This window comes from Nanorana parkeri, unplaced genomic scaffold (assembly GCF_000935625.1).
Source record: "Nanorana parkeri isolate BGI_ZX_2015 unplaced genomic scaffold, ASM93562v1 scaffold926, whole genome shotgun sequence".
NCBI classification, from domain to species: domain Eukaryota; kingdom Metazoa; phylum Chordata; class Amphibia; order Anura; family Dicroglossidae; genus Nanorana; species Nanorana parkeri.
This window is the reverse complement of record NW_017307194.1, coordinates 256,080-275,010: the sequence shown is the minus strand read 5'-3', so window position 1 is coordinate 275,010 and position 18,931 is coordinate 256,080. Positions and strand designations below refer to the sequence as shown.

Genomic DNA, 18,931 nt, shown 5'->3' with positions numbered 1-18,931 from the left:
CATGTACAATGCTGAGGAGTTCTACAGAAGTTGCAGCGCTGGAATGGAGGGAAGGTAACAGAACAGAGTGGCTCTGATGGCCTGATACTCTTCTGTGTTCTGCAGTCGCAGTGTATTGAAACAGACGGATCACGCTTGGTACTTGCAGCTATTGAAAGGATTAAGAATCAAGCTTTGGAATGCATACTGAGAGTGCAGCCTACATTCCCTGTACTTCAGACTTTCATCCGGGAGTTGCTGCAGTTTACTAGTTCTCCCACTCCCTTTTTGTCGCTAACCAGCTTAACGTTGGGACTTATTGTGCTCATAGACTTATTATGCTGGAAAGCTATTTCCTAAGCTCACATAAATGCTGATGTGTCAGTGCTGCGTCAGTTTCTCCTAGCCATCATTTAGATTCAAACCAGCCATGGGAGTTTAAAGGGAAACCCCACATTTGTTATAATGAAATACTCCTACAATTGCCACAAATTGAATGCAATGTTTCAATATGCTGCCAAAGCTGCACTTCTGTGGGGATCCCCCCGGGCTCTGTCCTTGGCCCCCTTCTATTCTCTGTCTACACTTCCTCCCTGGGTCAGTCGATAGCCTCCTAAACGGTAAGATTTGTGCAGGGGGGTTTATTAAAGGCAGACTCTCCTATTCGGAAATAAGTGTGAGAAAGCAATGCCAAGAAAAGGTAGAAATCTGTAACCAAGTTTGCTACATGTCTGTCTTCAAGTAGGAGGGGAATGTCTCTTAAAACTGGGGTTGTACTGTATATAAGACCAGTGATGCATAAAGCCGAGAGAAAGTTGCACAGTATAGCTTTAAGGCCTTGTTCACACCAAATGCAGAGCAGATCTGCATGAGTTTCTGCACACGCAGTGCAGTGGGTTGTGCCGCGTTTTTGATGCGTTCTGGGCAGTTTTTGGTATTTTTATTTTTTTTTCTTTCAAATATTTTTTTTTAATCTTCCTGTTTTTCCTACCTCATATTTTTTATTTTTTTTTTAGTGTAAAATGGGCTTTTAGTGCATTCCAGGGCGCTTACATGCGTTTTTGATGCGTCCAGAGCAGGTAAAATAGGGCCTGCTGCAGTTTTTTTACCTGCTCTGGAACGGAATGCTGCGATGTGAACTGGAGCTAAAAATACCATTGGAATACATTGGACGCAGTTTTGATCCGGTCTGTAACTGCTCTGCTCCGTGCTTGGTGTGAACAAGGCCTTAGGGAGAAGGACATCAACCCCCACTAGTGAGGAGCTACATGAAATCTGTCTGCAGGTGATTACACAAAATTCAAATACACTAAATTACAGAATAACTGCACATTGATGCCCCCCTCCAGAAGGAAGGACAGTGTCAGCACCAATTCAGAGATGATTTGAGGATCTACAGCCGAGTGATACACAATATGATATGAACATTAAGATACATTGTTGTTCATAGTTAAAGGTTATTAAACCCTCAGCTTGTTTTTGCATATATCTATATAAGGCTAGCAAGCAGTAGATGTATGCAAAAACTTTTTTTTTTTTTTAAACAGGTTTAAACTTACCTGTGTCTTCGCCGCGCCCTCCCATCCGAACATCTGCACATTTCTTGGGCGGCCCTAAATGATCTTGGGGCGGGCGCATGCGCAGTTCAGATGTTCGGCCGGGAGAAAAGTAGAGACACGAGGTAAGTCTATGGAACAGCATGCACCTGCACAGACACCGTGGGACATGAGAGGAGTGAGGCTGGATCGGAGACCCGCACCAGCGCTGGAGGAACAGCTGAACATTACACTGAAGAAGATGATCAGATTAAGAGGCATCATTTAAAGTGATATAAAGTCAATGTTAAGTAAAACACTTAGCTAAAATGATGTCTCTTAATCCGATCTTCTTTCCTGTCCTTTTCATCTGTCCCTCCAGCGCTGCTACGGGTCTCCGATCCAGCGCTGACTCCTCTGTCATTGCTGGCACTGTCCCATGGTGTCTGCATTCGGGTGCACGAGTCCATAGACTTACCTTGCATCTCTCCTCGTCTCCCGGCCGAAAATCCGAACTGCGCATGCGCTCACCCCAAGATGCTTTGTGGTTGCCCGAGCATTTTCGGACGGGAGCGTGCGGCGAAGACAGCGGTAAGTTTTAAACCGCTTTTAAATCGTTTTTTTACTCTTTGCATATATCTATGGCTGGCTAGCCATAGATATATGCAAAAAAAAAAACAGAGGGTTTAGAAACCCTTTAAGGTAAGGCCCTACACTAACATTAGGGGGGGGGGGGGGAGGAATTATCCTTTAATGTCACTTTTTAACTGAGTTTTTAGTGTCACTTTAATGTAGATTGTTGGATCGATCTGACCGGCTTCTCTTTGATCTGCCCCATAGTGAATGCCTGCCAGTGATAACGTCGGCATTTATTGAACGGACTGCATGCTACTGCTTTATGTAGCAGCCAAGTCGTTGCTCAGGCCTATAGTTGATTTTGCTCTTTGTTTGATTGTGGAAATGGCGTAGTTGTACAGATGTGTCCCCTGCCCTCCTTACTGCATTCATGACCTTTGATTTAAAAGTGGTGCTCGCAGTGATGATCACGGATGACGCTGTGCACGTCAAACTTGTATAGAAGGAAGATCGCCAGCACTCAGAAGATTTTGTCAAATCCTTGATGACATTTATTCTGAAACAACGTCACAAATAGCTAATGTTTTGGGGCCACGCAGGGTCCCCTCATCAGGACGCGATTTTGTCACGGTTACCCTGATGAAGGGACCCTGCGTGGCCCCAAGACATTGGCTATTGGATATATGTGATGCTGTTTCATATTGAATGTTATGAAGAAGTTGACAAGAGTGCTGCTGATCTTCCTTCTATACAAGTGTGACTTTGGAAATGAAAACCTTTTTTGGGTGCGTGGGATTTTCATCATATGGGATGTCTCTTTTCTATTGAAACTTTTCTGGATAAGTCACTAGTTTCCACCCAGTTGGGAACTCCCAGACCAGTTTTCCCGGACCTACCTCCACAAGTTACATGCTCCTCAGCAGTGGCAGGTTAAGCCGAGTGCATTGTTTTATGCAGCCGTGTTACACATTTGTGTGTCGTCACGAACAGCTGTTGCCATGACAGGTCAAGGTGCTTTTGACGCATGCTGACGTGTTGGGCGTCGCACTGAAATGTCAGGGATTTCTCTATCAGGGAGAATGTAATGATGAAGCCTTAATCGGTGACTGCACTGTGCATTATCTTTATTGAAGAGCACCTGCATTTATAAAGTGAAGATTTGCTGTGTAACAGGAAAGATATAGACATGGTAATTGTGTAGTAACTTGAAAAATGCTTGAATTTAATCCTAAAAAAAAGTTTGCTTCCTGTGTATGTGAATGTTCCTAGGCACTCCATTGCCTACAGACTCATAGATGTATATCTGCAGTGTGAGATCTAAGGCACTGCTGCCTCTGACAGTCTCAGGAGATTTGGAGTGAGATCTGGTGATGTCACTACTGATCTCCCTGCATGAGGAAGCAAAGCTCCGCCTCTACCAAGATGGCCACTTCTACACATCCACACAGTGCAGAACAAGGCATTGTAAGTCAGTATTTGGGAAGACTACAGACAATACCGCCCATCTCTCAACTCCCCATTTTCCAAAAACTGGGGCTGTTGAAATTACATTTTTACAGAGGCTTACTGTTCACAATCTGGAGATAGTAAATATTTACTATCAACCCAGTCATGAATGGACAGGAAGCTGAGCTGCTTCCTGTTCTTAAAGATGAAAGATAATATTTACTATGTCCCCATCCATAAATTAACAGAAAGTGATGTATAGCACTTCCTGTTCATTCCTAACTGGGGACATAGTAATCATTTGGTGTTTGCTCAGCAAAAGTGATATACGTGTGTGTGAGTATGTGTGTATATATACATACCTACATACCTACATACATACATACATACATACATACATACATACATACATACATACATACATACATACACACACACACACACACACACACACACACACACACACCGCAAGCATAATGTGCGGCCGATCGCATTGCGGCCGGAGGGCGTGGCTATGGTGCCATTCATTTTCAATGGCCCGCTACGCCCCCTCCGTCCCCACAAAAAAGTGATCCGTACCACAGTCAATAGACTACCAAGTTCACATCACTGAGCTCGGTCGCTTTCAGTGTCTGATGACGAATTTCTCAACGAATCGCTATCGCTCAATTCTGCAAGTGATTCTGATTCACTATCGCTGTTTTCTACCTGGTCTAAAACCGCTTTTGACCTAAAGGGACGCTTTTTGGATGCCATGGACGTTCTCAAGTTTCCAGGCAGAAAGAACAGTACAAGTGCAGGCAGGGCACTGGACAAAGCTCTAGGGACAAAATTGAAGTGAAGTAATGTAAATCATAGCAGATTACATTGTATTGTGTGTATTCTGTGCATAGTGCATGTTTTCACTTTTGAATTGCCCACCGGCTCCGCCCCCCGCTGTGACGCCGAAAACGAAACTAAGTCAGATGCCGGCATCGGCCGGGCGCACACAGCAGAGGACAGCGTGGGCTCGTAGGGACAAGGTAAGTGACACTTTTGTGCAATCCCGAGTGTGGCTCGGGGTTACCGCTATTGGTACTGAACATTAACCCCGAGCCACACTCGGGAATACCCCCAGGGAGGTTAAAGGCAAGTAAGCAATGACCATTTTTTTTTTGCTATCACAGGTTCTCTTTAAACACTTATTTAAAATTGCCTTCAGCTGTTCTGGAGGAATATGGAACGTTCGGTCCTCATTCACACTGAGCTGTTTTTTAGTCCGGACATTCTGCACCAGAGATTTGCTTTTCTTTCACTCTCCATGCTTTTATCAATTGATTGGAAGCTTTGGTAGAGACTAATGTGGAGAAGATCTGTCCAGGTTGTCGGACAGTCCAAGCATTGAGCCTGTTGGTTTTAGTTTTTCGCTGGTCACTGTGATGATATGGCGGCTTTCTTTGGGGACGTATAGACAATTTTTGGTCGTACATTGATGAAGTGATTTGTCTTTTCCTGTATATACTGTCCATGTGATTGTGACGTCTGTGCTTTCTTCTCATTACAGCGGATATCATATCTACAGTAGAATTTAATCATTCTGGAGAGCTATTGGCCACTGGAGATAAGGGAGGACGTGTGGTCATTTTCCAGCAGGAGGTGAGTACCCAATATTACTGCAATGCACAGATTTCTTATCCAGAATGTAAAGGGAACCTCTGCTGAGAGAAATACAAAAGTGTTACTGCTGATCACGTAGGACAATGCTAGTTTCCTGGCTGTCATTCCTGATTTTCAGTACTTGGAGTTACTAACCTGGAACATGCAGCAAGGTCAGTCCACCTAATCTTCAGACTTGTGCCGGGTTTAGAACTCAAATGTTTGAAGCAGTTAGATGAGAATAACAGCCTGGCTGTGACACGGAAGTGGTCGGCAATGGCAGCCCAGTCGGGATTGGGCATTTGTAGTACTCTGATTTCTTAAAGCACAACTCTGGGTAAAACCTTTATTAACCCTTGCAGTGGGGCTAGCCCATGTACTGGAAGGGTGAACTGCTTGTTTGTCTCTAGGGAGGAGAATGGAAAAAAAGTTAGTTATCCAAACATCAGAGTTGGCCGGCTGTAACGGGGCTCCCTCCAGCCTGTCTCCTCTTCCGCTGTAGCGACTCTGTCCCTCAGTGTCCTCACGTCCTATACACTGTGTATAGAAAGTGAGGCACGAGGACTGCTACAGTGGAGGGGGAGAGAGGCTGGGAAGACCAATCCAAAGGCAAGCTGGCTCCGAGGATTGGGCGAGTAACATTTTTATTTCCCTCCCTAGACACAAACAAGCAGTTAACCCTTGCAGTGCGGCGGCGCATACTGTTTGGGCTGTTCGGGTTAAAACTCAATGAGTAAAAGCTATATATTTTTTCTTCATGTAATCCGAACATGTCTTGACATCAGCCCTGAGCTTAGACTGGGAATAAGATGGATGGCCTTACAACTTGGCACTAAGCTGACCCTTCTGCTCTCATAGTGGACCACACAAGTCAACAATAAGGGCCCATTTACACCAACTGCTGCACAACGCGTACAGTGACTGGTGTGTGTTGCCCTTCACAGTGCCGATGCGCCGGTCCTGGCACATTGCACTTTGTTTTTTTAGCATGCCATACTTCTTTTTTTGTTTTTTTCAGTGCACACTACCGCATTGTTGAATACACCCAACTGCCTTGTCTTGCGTTGGGGGTCTGTGCTGGAAACGACGGCCAGCGCAGCCCCCAACGCATATGTTGTGAATCGGCCCTAAACTTTGAGATAACAATGCCCATTTGTGACCGGTTCTGTTTAGAAAAAAAGAGTTAGTTGCACTCAATGATAAAACCCCGTAGTCTGGGAGGGGTGCTTGGAATGACTGCGGATGGCGCCGCCAAATATAGATACTTGCCGAAACGTCACCAGCAAACCGAAATCCTTATAGGATCATAAATCGTAGATTTATTCCGAACTCGGGGCCACACAAGGTCCCTTCATCAGACATAGCAATGCCTGATGAAGGGACTATGCGTGGCCCTGAAAGCGATTGTGTAACTGACATGAGTTTGCAATAAATCTCCAGTTCTGGTTAAGGTCCAGCACTGCAGTTATTTGATCAGCCGCCCTCCTGTCTTTGGGATTTCTCCTGGTCGGGAGGGGTTCCTAGTCTCATTGCGCCGGAGTTTTCCTTCCTATGGGGCCCGTATAGAAGTGTACAGTTCAGCTGACGCCATCTAGTGGCGATTCTTGTTTTGAGAAAGTAAATGCATTTTTAGAACCGATCAGGCACGTCAATAACAAATCAGTGTCACCTCTCTATGTATTGAATGGGGAGATTTCCACCAGAATGGTGTCTTCGCCTTCTCCTACAAAGCTGTACAATGTCTTGCGTCTGGAGATTCTGATGTGGGAACATAGTGAAAGTGCGTTACCGCGTGTTCTACATCCACATTTCATTTATCTGAGCTTTGGAGATGTAGCTGTAAACGTCCTGTAAATTCTGTGCCCATTTTCTTGCAGAGTAAGAGCCCGTATCATAGAGGGGAGTACAGCGTGTATAGCACTTTTCAGAGCCACGAGCCTGAATTTGACTACTTGAAGAGTTTAGAAATTGAAGAGAAAATCAATAAGATCCGATGGTTACCACAGAAGAATGCAGCGCAGTTCCTGTTGTCTACAAATGGTGAGCCTGGTTATTATATCTCGAGGGGGGGGCCAGTGCATGTTATCACGCATGAAATTATGTTTTCCTACCAGGTTTGAAAAAGATCTTTAAATGTGGCCATTTGTTACATGTGTAAAAGGGGTTCTAGGTGATATCACTCGAGTGCTGACAGGTTGTATGAGATCCAGATGGAATAGACTGAGTCTCGGCCTACCCCTGGCTCTACGATCTTGTTTGCTGATGGGGACAAACTCCGGCTGTGGTTCAACTGCAAATTCTGTTTGGCATTGCAAGACCCTGACAGGCATGAGTGCCAGAGGCACATGCATGATGGGGTATGTAGTTCCACTAGGGCCGGAGTGCCTACGCCTGCCATAGAGACTATTAGCCCTCATTCACACTAGAATCAGCCGGCATGTACAGCTCTGTGCTGCATGCACGGCTGTAACGGGCAGCTCCCAGGGAAGACAGGTGCTGCGTGTGATTAGTACGCAGCCGCTGTCCTCTATGGGACTACGCCGCCCTGCACGTCCGTACTCATACGCTGACAGAATGGATCCCGTCTGCGTCTGATCCAGGAAACACGCACCCGCACGGATTTGCACTTGGGGTGAGTGTAGGGGGCGTACGGCCGCGTAGTCCCATAGAGAAGTACGGGGGCTGCGTACTAATCTCACGCAGCACCCTTCCTTCCCGGGGGCTGCCCAATACGTGCAAATGTACGTGCCGGCCTTTTCTAGTGTGAATGAGGGCCTAGAGTGTGAACCTTGCTTCCTGTGCAGTGTGACGTTTCATCTTTGGATGCTGGCTTAAATCGCCTTCAGTCTCTTATCTTCTGGTGTGATGGAGGGATCTCTGCACTTCAGTTTCCAGCTTCACCCACTCTGCAAGATGATACCAGAGGGAGTCTGTGAGGGACTAGCTACATGCATTCTTTACACATTGATTGGGTCCCATTTATTTAGTTTGCATTTGTAAAGAGGAAAGGCAAAGCAACAAAGTGTAAATCTGCAACAACTTTTATCAAAAAACAGCTCATATGTCACTTACAATGTAATTTGGCTGAAGCCGGATCGTCTACAGTGCTATACAGCGATCTCCTGGGTCCTGTACTACCTCTGTACTGGGCAACTTCCCTTCTGCTGTGAAAATACAGGAGGTCGCTCGCTCGGCACAGCGGCCATTCAGGAAACTCCTAGTATTTTTAGCTATGAATACCGGCGTGCGCTGATTAGATGAAGGGAGCGGTGACGTATATGTTTACCTGGAGTTCAGCTTTAAAGGATAAGTTCACCTTTTGCAAAAAATAAAGAAATGCCTAATGATCTATAAAACAATCTGCATTCCTTTTAATATTTGCATTCAAGCCTGCAAAGCATTGCAATTGTGATCACTCGATCGGGGCTGCAAAGCTCAGGCTTCTGCACATTCTCTTCCAGGCAGAGCTTATACTGAGGTACGGAGTTTCAGTTTGGGGGGTGGGGGGGTTGTGGAAGGACGGCTGGAGTTCAAACTGCATTAAATCACCTCGTACAGCGTCCAGCCGTCCTCGCTCTGGTAAAATGCGGTAGAGCTGACCATATACCCGCATCTACCTAGAGGGAGGACGGCTGGACGCCATGTGAAGGAGATTTTTGCAGCAAGTGAACTTATCCTTTTAAGATCTGTCACAGGAATGTGTTGTTTTCTGGCTCGTCTCTTACATCATTTTGTTTAATACAGTCATATGACCTTGTGTTTTTTACAGATAAAACTATCAAGCTGTGGAAAATCAGTGAACGTGACAAGAGACCAGAGGGATACAACCTGAAGGAAGAGAATGGAAGGTATAGGGATCCAACCACTGTGACCACACTCAGGGTAAGTCTTCCTGCATTGCAGTATTCTAGGTTTCTAGCACCAGATAGGAATGATTTGTGTGTCTCCTGGAGGTGATGAGCCTGACTCTGTGTTCCACAAATAGATGGATGACTCTGCTCATCATGAATACTCACCATATGTTCCTTTCCACTGCAGGTGCCAGTATTCCGCCCCATGGACCTGATGGTTGAAGCAAGTCCTCGTAGGATATTCGCCAATGCTCACACATATCACATCAATTCCATCTCGGTCAACAGTGACTATGAGACGTACTTGTCGGCAGATGACCTCCGGGTCAACCTTTGGCACTTGGAAATCACAGACAGGAGCTTTAGTATCCTTTGTCAGAACGTTTTTAATTTTTTTCACTGTTTACAATGTAACTGAAACCTTCCATATAGATACAGACCTGGACACATTTGATGGTACCCTTTCACAAAGCAAGAACCCACCTGTGAAAGGACTTCACTGTAACTGACCAAAGTTATTGGCGTCCATCATTGTTTATTCCATAGTTAATATTTAGACTTTGCTTTTGATTTAACTTAATAATTTAAATAAAACCAAAGACCAAAAATGATGGGACCCTTAACCTAATGTTTAGTTACACATTCTATAGAGACGATCACTGCAGTAATTTCTGTTGCTCTCAACTCTGCACCTGCCAACAGGTAGTTTGGCCTATTCCTCTTGACTGAACTGCTCCAGCTGTCTCAGGCCAGGATGACAGCTGGGCGATCACGAAATGCGTGTGCCGGGACCGCGTCATTGTGCCCAGTGGTTGCCGCACGGCCCTATTTTTCAATAGTGCTATATCCGCGTGGCATTTGCTGAAAACAAGTACACGCATATTTTTTTGTTTTTTTTAGCCCTGACCGTGTGCGGTTGCACAGGCGAAATCGCAGAAGGAAACCGCGCGATCAGTCTGCCGTGACTGGGGTGCCTTTAGAAAAGTATGGCAGCGCAATCAGCAGTGGTGTGCAATTCTGTGACCGCGTCATTCTTGGATGCTTTTAGCTTTGTGTTTCAACTCCTTATCCTGTTGGAGGACCCACAACCTGCAACTGGGACCATGCTTTCTGACACTGGGCAGTATGTTTTGCTCCAGAGTTCCCCGATAGACCTATTCCAAAAACATAACCAAGCCTTCCATGTTTCACATTAGGTACGTTGTTCTTTTTGCTCAAAGCTTATGGTATACTTTTTAGGTCTGGCTTTTGTTGTATTTCATTCAACAGTGGACTCCTCCTGAGTTTTCTCCCTTTTGAGTCCACTGTTCCTCAAAAAGCGACAGCTGGTGCGATCATACGCTGATGTACCTTGGTCTTAGGAGTTCAGCAACTTTTTGGAAGTTTTCCTTGGTTGTTTGTCTATCATTCACAACATCCTTCTGTCCAGCCAGGGGTTGATTTTCCTCTTGCGTCCAAGGAGGTCGGCTACCTTCCCATGGACCTTAAACTTCTTAATAAAATTTGCAACTGTAGTCAGAGGAACATCAAGCTGCTTGGAGATGGTCTTCTAGCCGTTGACATGCTGGGCCATAATGTTCTTTGTTCTGCTCCAGCAATGCTCTCCTTTACTTTCTCTGCACATGTTCAGGTTGGTGCAATGATACAAGACAGCAGAGTGACTACTTTTCTCCCTTTGAATAGACTGATTATAAGAGTGAAAACATTTCGGATACGATTTACAGAAACCCGTTATAATATCTATGATCCAATTATTTATAATCTTATTAGTGGTCAAATCTCTCCCGGCCATTTTAGAATATCTGTCGTATAAGCAATCATTCATCTTCACACTTTTTCTGGCTTTCCAAAGGCGTGCAGGAAAATAGGACAATTGGTTTTAATTTCCTCATTTTTCGGGAGGGATGAATCATTGTTTAAATGGGCTGCCTGGTTACCAAGAAACTGTCTGTCAGATGACCATATGGGGTGTTCAAACTGACCCATTTTTTTCCCCCAATGGCCTGCACTTCAGACCCCTCTGTCTAATAACATAGAATGACCCTCTCCTGCAATCCACCCGTTTCCAGTGGACGCAGCCTCATATTTTTATTTACATTTTGGTTTTTGCTAATGGAACTATAAAAGAAATGTTGGTTAAGCCGTAACTGATTCACCAATATCATAATGCTGTTTTCCTGGGTATTCACTTCTACTCTTAAAGCGGACCTTCACCCAGAGCTTTAAAATAACACACACCTTTAGAAACATTTAGTAATGACAATCTACAAACACACACTTCTAGATCATTGCCGGCTTTGTATTCTTTGCATTCCTTATTTCTCTCTTCTTCCCCAGTCTTCTGACAGTGGCCATGTTTACTAAGGGCAGGGTAGTAGATCTCTCTTTACTTCCTGTAACTCTGGGACATGTGACCATGCACATCATCTCAGTGGAGGAAAATGCCTTTCCCTGAGATCTCATGATATTACAGATGAGATTGCCCAGCAATGCTCTGCTGATGACAAGGCAATCCCAGTGTGCATTGCTTTGGCAAATTGAAGTCATTTTGCCCTTTCAAAGCAGGAAGTGAACGCTCTGCAAGTGTAAGTATTTCACAATCACAGCATTTTACACCTGACATGTCTATGTTGTTATTAATCATCATACATAGAGGGAAGCATTGGTAGAATTAGATTTTTGAGTGTAAAGGTCCGCTTCAAGGTTAATTTTCGTACATGTGTTTTTTATCCTCAGAATTGCTTTACTTTCAGCTTGCCTGTATTGTGCTGCGTATAGAGTGACATGTACCCAGGACTGAGAATAACCAGGGAGGCATCTACTGTACCTTCTATTTTAATACAGTGTCTGCAGTGCCGAGTCAAAAATGTATTTCTGCTCTGCACTTGTGCAGTCATTGGCGTCAGTTATGTTTTTTTTTTCTCCTCCAATCTGGTGATATACAATTAGTTTCCTTCACCTGCCCACCTCCAGACATCGTAGATATTAAACCTGCCAACATGGAAGAGCTAACAGAGGTGATCACAGCAGCGGAATTCCACCCACATCATTGCAATACTTTTGTATACAGCAGCAGCAAAGGCACCATCCGCCTATGTGACATGCGAGAATCTGCGCTGTGTGATCGTCACTCCAAATGTAAGTCACAAATTCTTAGTGTGTGTTCTTTGCGGAGAGCACGGCTTGTCACTTGTCTGTTTAACATTTCATAATTTGTCTGAACCAGGAAAAGTCTTTACTTCCTTCATGTGGTTGAAGCTTCCTTGTTTGGTTTGCAAGGTGTGTTTGGCAGGCAGGCTAGATATGATGGATGGGCACACATGCAATAATGGATGATAAAACACACATTAAAGCACACCCATCATTAAAGTGGAACTACAGTTTGTTTTTTTGGCACCAGGACTTTTACCTCCTGGGGTGTGAGTGCGTTCTTCAGGACTGAGTGGTGTAGGGCTGCAACCAACGAATCGATTAATTGATAATGAAAATCATTGTCGCAATTCTCATTATTGATTAGTTGGTGGGGATCCCCCTGCTTCTCTCTTCCATGCAGGGAGCCGGTGTTTCACCGGGTCTGTGTCCCCTCTGATGCCCGCTGCTCAAAGGGGGACACAGATCCCTTGCAGCTGGTGCCCAGCAATGGAAGAGTGCTCCACCAAACCTCCCCTGCTGCCATCGCTGTGGAGCTCTCCTCCCCAGTTTGTATCCCCTCCGATTTCCCTGTATTGGCAGAGGCAGCTTGGATCAGAAGGGACACAGACCACTGTATCCGGTGCCAGTGGGGAGAAGAGACCAGCTGTCGGCCAACTCTGCTGTGACTACAGTGGGTGCAATAGCTAGCCTGCTATTGGCCATTTCATATTGCAATAGCTAATAGGCTTGCTATTGCAACCGCCCTCTGGCATGCTAAAATCCTCCATAATCAGACTGCCAGGGAGGTTAAACAGCTGATATCCTCTTTTATTTTACTGGGGTATCCTGACAGATGGTCTATAACTGACACTTAGTTTTTGTTTTTTGTTTTTCTTTGACTTGATCATTTTATTGCCGTGCTGTTTTTTTGTTTTGTTTTTCCTGTGAACTCCATCTTCTAAATCTTCTTTATCCTCTTAGTGTTCGAAGAACCAGAAGATCCCAGCAATAGGTCATTCTTCTCAGAGATCATCTCCTCCATATCAGATGTGAAGTTCAGCCACAATGGCCGATATATGATGACCAGGGATTACTTGTCCGTCAAAATCTGGGACTTAAACATGGAAAGCCGTCCCGTGGAAACATATCAGGTAACTGGGACGTGACCGGGGCTAGAGGGCCACTTACATTTTCTTATGTGTCACTTCAGTGAGTGGTTTCCAAGCCAATATTGAGATTAACCTAATTTCAAAGAAAGTGTGTCCATCACAAGCAGGTGACCGCTTTCCTCCAGTGTTTGTGGATCTGTCATTAAGATCTGTCAAGTAGAGAGGCTAAATGTGCCCATACACTGCACGATTCTCGTACGAGAATTGCGGGAAATCCCGCGATCGTACCAGAATCGTGCAGTGTATGGAAGGCGTGCGACCGTTTCTACGGAAACCCGCCGGGAATCGTACGATTCTCTTCGAGTTAGTGGCCTGCTGCAGTCATTGTAAGCCCGCCCCTCATTACAGTCATCGTAAGCCCGCCGGGGGGGCTTGCGATGATCGAGAGTACGATCTGCCTGTCCAAGATGGGCAGATCGTAAGTTTTTTTAAATCACTTTACAACCATCGCAAGACTAAGGTCTTGCGATGGTTGTACAGTGTATGGCCACCTTTAGAAACCTCTGTTTTAGATTATGAGAGAAAGGTTATCGTAATAGGAGTTTTGCTTTAGACATTTGTTATTGAGAATAATCTGTAATATAGAGGAAATCTGTATATATCATTATCAGTGATGTGGCTGTGTCTCCTCCACAGGTACATGAATACCTCAGGAGTAAACTGTGCTCCTTATATGAAAATGACTGCATCTTTGACAAGTTTGAGTGCTGCTGGAATGGACCCGACAAGTAAGTTTTGTTATAGTTAACCTTGCAACTGCTCGGCCTAGCCATTCTCACCTGAGATGTAGGCTCTTCCTAAGAGTTACCAAAGCTTTCTTCATTTTAGAGACAAATTAATTCCTGTAAATTTAAAAATATGGCAATTTTAAAAGGAATATTTTAGGGCTGCAAACCAATCGATTAATTGATAATGCGAATAGTTGTCAACTACTCATCGATTAGTTGGTTGGATCCCCTAGCTCTCTCCTCCACGCCGGGAGGACGACACAGCAAGCAGTGGGCGGGTGCAATAGCTAGTTTGCTATTGCAATTGCAATTTGAAATGGCCAATAGCAGGCTGGCTTTTGCACCAGCCCATTACCTGCTGTATTTGCATTCAGCTGCCATCTGCAGAATCTTGCCACTGGTAGCTGTCATTCCCGGGCTGAAGCTATTCAAGCGCCATGTGCTTTACAATACAATCTTTAAAAAAATAAAAAGGGTATAAGTGTAATTTTCGACCTGACAAATTCTGCTTTGGGAGGTGCGTTGTAGTGCCAGTGGCCAAACTCGCCTCCCACCTACAGTGTTGCAGTGCAAAAAATTGTGCATGCAGTTTTTATTCTGAAGTAAACTTTGTAACACTCCATGTGTGTGTTTTTATTTTAAATTAAAGGATGGTATTTAATTTTATTCGAATTCAATTTAATCGAAAAAATAATCGGCCAACTAATCAATTATGAAAATAATCTTCAGTTGCAGCCCTAAAATACTTTCCTTTTACATGCGGGCTGCTGTTCTCATGCATTCTGTTAAACTTTCCAAATGCCTCTTCTGTCCAGAGCCACTGTCTTCAGGAAGGGAAGCCATGATTATTATTATACAGAATTTATATAGCGCCAACAGTTTCCAGCTGCATCCTTGTTTTCTAAGCCTGATGATACACCACCAATCCATGCACACCCGGCTTTCTAGCCAGGGAATCATATTTATGCATTGTGACACCATGGCAGCATGAAAACAATATGATTCCCGTGCTAGGTGCGCATCCGTGGGATCAGTGGCATGCTAGCCAGGGAGTTCTTGTTACCCGTGACCATAGTGTCGGCAACGTCCCCAGAAATGGGGCTGCTTGAAGACTTCTGGGATATATGACGTTGATATCTAAGGAGTCTTTGGGCCGTGATGTCATTTTCCCCTGGGGAGGAAATTAAAGTGATATTAAAGCCTAACTTTTTTTTTTTTTTAAATTTCTCTAAGGAGACCATCCTTTGCTGAAGGCTGTTGCTTTTATACCTTAAAAGTGCCTAATTCCCCGTTTTCTAGTGGCTCCCCGCAGCGCACTTCCCCCCGCCCCTGCACGGGTGCCACCATCGCTCTAATGTAGGCACCCGTGTGCGCTCGTTTCCGCAGTGGCTGTGTGCATCCATAGACACACACAGCCCTGTGGCAGGCCACGCCCCTTCCCTATTTGATTGCTTGCAAAAGGAGCCTGTGGGGGGCTGGGGGGGGGGGTGCAGGGATTAGCGCAGCTTACAGGTAAGTGTCTAGGGGACTGTGGAAAAAAAAAAAGGTCCTGGGCCGTTTTTACCCTAATGCAGAGAATGCATTATAGTAAAAAACGCCCAGACCTTAATACTTTAAGGGAAAGAAAACAAAAAAAGTATTTCCAAAATAAAAAAGAAAGTATGCTGTTTAGTAAACTTGGAAAAAGAGGTGGAAGGTCTAACCAATAGATAGACATGAGGCATAACTGCATAGTGCCCCCAGGTCAGTGCGCCTGCCTGAAGAGAATCTCCAGGCCTAAGTTCTACCCTTTGCAAACATTGACGTTAGAAAGTCCGTATTTGCTTGGGATTTTCCAGGGCAACAGCAGCAGGTCAGAGAAATGGTCGGTTAGGTGGAAGCTGGTAACTTGGGTTCCCTCCTTTATGGCTACATGTTTAGTAAGAATGAATTACAAGGTGACTTGTAAAGTACAACTGGAGTTAAGAATATTTTTTTCTGTTTTTGTTTCTCACGCCTTTATGGGTGCTGCCCCTTAGATTTTACACTTGGCTACAGCACCGATCCACAGCGGCCTCGCTCCGAGCTGCACAGCCTTTCCGTACTGTGCATGTGTGCCGTGGTGCCATTTTATTTCTGTAGCAAAGCCGTATTTTACTCTGCTGCCATGAGCACAGCCTTTCCATATTAAACGTACATTTGTACAATTTGTTTTTATTAGAAGTGCACCGAAATGAAAAAGTCGGACCAAAAATTAATTTTTTTCCAAATTGTTTTAAATATTTTGTTTTTTTTATTCATTTTTTTATAAACTTTTACATTTTTATTTTTGTTAAATATTTTAATTTTTTACTTTTAGATACTACGGGGAAATATTGGGAGTCTAAACAGACCCCTGATATTTCCTTTTTATAAAATAGAAAAAGAGATTGAGAACACAAAGTCCTCAATCTGTTTTTCTGCAGCCCCTGTTATGAATGATCATGAATCCTCTATACTGAGTGTTCCTGTTCATTCATAATGAGGACAGAGTGTGTTTTACTATAACCACAATCATGAATGGACAGGAGGGGATGTAGATCACTTCCCATTCCTTCATAATTGAGGATATAGTAACCATACCATATCCTCAATTATCTACAAACACTCAGCGATCACTGATCACTGCCTGCTTATGCCCGCTCTCCATCCTGTCACAGGAGGCCAGCCAGCCTCCTATGACTGCATTTGCTGTCTCCGCCCACACCGCCAATCTCCTTTTAAACTGTTAAAGGAGGCTGGGCGGGGAGGAGAGACGCCGGCCGCTCACAGCGCTCGACTGCCTGTGACAGTTTCTCTCCTCCCTGCTGGGACACAGAGCAGCGTCCCCTGGGGGGGGGAGAGAAAGAACGGATGCGCTGCTATAGGAAAATTTTTGGCGGCCGATATATCGGTGCATCACTAGTTTTGATTGCTCTAGGCAAACTCTATTTTTTTAATTTATTTTTTATTATGCCCGGTTCCTGCCAAGAATAAAATGTATGAATATGTAGTTAATCAATCTTTTATCCCTTTTTAATTGCATCCTAATCCTCTAATAAGAGAGGGGGGTGTAACTCGTAGCGATTTCACACCCAACAATAAGATTTGACTTTCTGGTGTGGAATAGAAAGTGTTTTAAACTTGCGCTTCTTTTCACCTCCAGCGTTGTCATGACCGGGTCCTACAACAACTTTTTCCGAATGTTTGACCGCAATACCAAGCGCGACATTACTCTGGAAGCTTCGCGGGAAAACAGCAAGCCACGCATGGTGCTGAAGCCACGCAAAGTGTGCGCCAGCGGCAAGCGAAAGAAGGACGAGATCACGGTAGACAGTCTGGACTTCAACAAGAAGATCCTGCACACGGCCTGGCACCCTAAGGAGAACATCATTGCTGTGGCCACCACCAATAACCTGTATATATTCCAGGACCGAGTCAATTAGTACTGGCCTTTTCTGAGTGGGACAGTCCTTAGTCCACCTAGTTCCAATAGCCTAGAATTCGTAAATTCCCTGTTCCAAAAACCGAAGAAAAACAAAACTTCTGACAGTGCGGGAACTTTGCCAGTCCCTCCCCGTCTGACTTTTCCAGTGTTTAAGGTGCCATCAAATGTCCTTTTTATAGCTGCGCAGGGGTGGGCCCTGCTCCTGACGTTCTCCAACGACAGGGTTTACTGTACCTTTATTTTTTTTTTGTCTTTCTTTTTAACCATCTTGCCTAATATGTAGATTAACTTTTTGTCTATTTTTTTATTTTGTGATGTCAATGGCGTTGCCAGCCTACACCTCATAGGGTCCTTTCTGGTGGAGAGTGATCAGGCTGGGTTTCATGGTGTATTCATTTTTCCCTCTTCCAAAGTCAGTCATTTTTTTTGTTACTTTTTGTATTCACTTTATTATTATTTTTCTCCTATTCATGGCTTTTCCTTTTTTTTCCCCCCCCCTCTTCATATTCTTTACACCTTGCGCTCTGCCTCTGTATCCATCCTTCCCTTCTTCCTCTCCCGCTTCCTGCTCTTCCTCATCCTACCCTGCGCTGGTGCAAATCTAACTGCTAGAAAGCACACCGGGAGATGGGTTAACCACGGCAGGGTTGGCGACATATGGGGGGGAACAAGGCTGTTACTGAGAGTTGTGTCCTGGTCTCTCATTTTTAATGACGACCTGACTGTATTCACTTCTTGCCTTGTCTGGCGCTGAAAAGGGGGGGGAAAAGGACTTAAAAAATAAAAAAAGCCAAAAAAGGATAACTACTGAATAAAAGACATGTGGAGAAAAAAAAATGTTTTGTGTGTGACAGATATTATAAGTGTCAGCTGAGTGACTGTTTCATCGTTTGGGTTTCTATCCCTGATTTTGAAGGGTTTCCCTTTATGATTATATTTCTATCTAATGGTTTGTTAAAGCCTATGTACAGTTAAAAAAAAAAACACTACCCTTGAAGTGGTGCTGCTCCCGCACCGCAGGGGTTAACTGCTTGTTTGTGTCTAGAGCCTTGGTTCTCAACTGGTGGGTTGTGACCCAAAAGTGGGTCGCAACCCCATGTTCAGTGGTCGCCACATGCCTTCCCCTTTTCTAGATGCGAGGCTCCTCTGCCTCCCCCTAGCACAGCACTGTCAGTTCTTGCGCGCCAAACAGCCATTTAAAATATGTTGCCTGGTGCTGAGTGTCAGCTTGAGGTGGGATGGGCTGGGGCTATGGCCGTGAGGAAGCTCCACCCATACGAACAGCTCCCTCAGATGTCCTGTAGAGGTGCCTGGACCGGAGTGACACCACATTCTGGCTCCCGGCACCTCTACAGAGCCTGCAAGGGAGCTGTACAAGCAATCTACATATGGATGGAGCTCCGTCACAGCACAGCAGCCCACACTGGACCCCAGG

General features: G+C 44.8%; 1 protein-coding gene across 3 annotated transcripts in view; it reads left to right on the top strand.

Annotated features, from left to right (window-relative positions):
- Positions 1 to 18,259, top strand: part of PPP2R2A (protein phosphatase 2 regulatory subunit Balpha) — a 46,783-nt gene extending 28,524 nt beyond the window's left edge. For all 3 annotated transcript variants that reach the window (XM_018566234.1, XM_018566232.1, XM_018566233.1), the window contains exons 3-10: positions 5,080 to 5,171; positions 7,049 to 7,211; positions 8,941 to 9,053; positions 9,210 to 9,387; positions 11,996 to 12,160; positions 13,136 to 13,305; positions 13,960 to 14,051; positions 17,215 to 18,259. In XM_018566234.1, coding sequence (XP_018421736.1) covers positions 5,080 to 5,171; positions 7,049 to 7,211; positions 8,941 to 9,053; positions 9,210 to 9,387; positions 11,996 to 12,160; positions 13,136 to 13,305; positions 13,960 to 14,051; positions 17,215 to 17,494 — 1,253 coding nt within the window. In that variant the 3' untranslated portion in view covers positions 17,495 to 18,259. The remainder of the gene's footprint in view (positions 1 to 5,079; positions 5,172 to 7,048; positions 7,212 to 8,940; positions 9,054 to 9,209; positions 9,388 to 11,995; positions 12,161 to 13,135; positions 13,306 to 13,959; positions 14,052 to 17,214) is intronic.
- Positions 18,260 to 18,931: the final 672 nt, after the last annotated feature.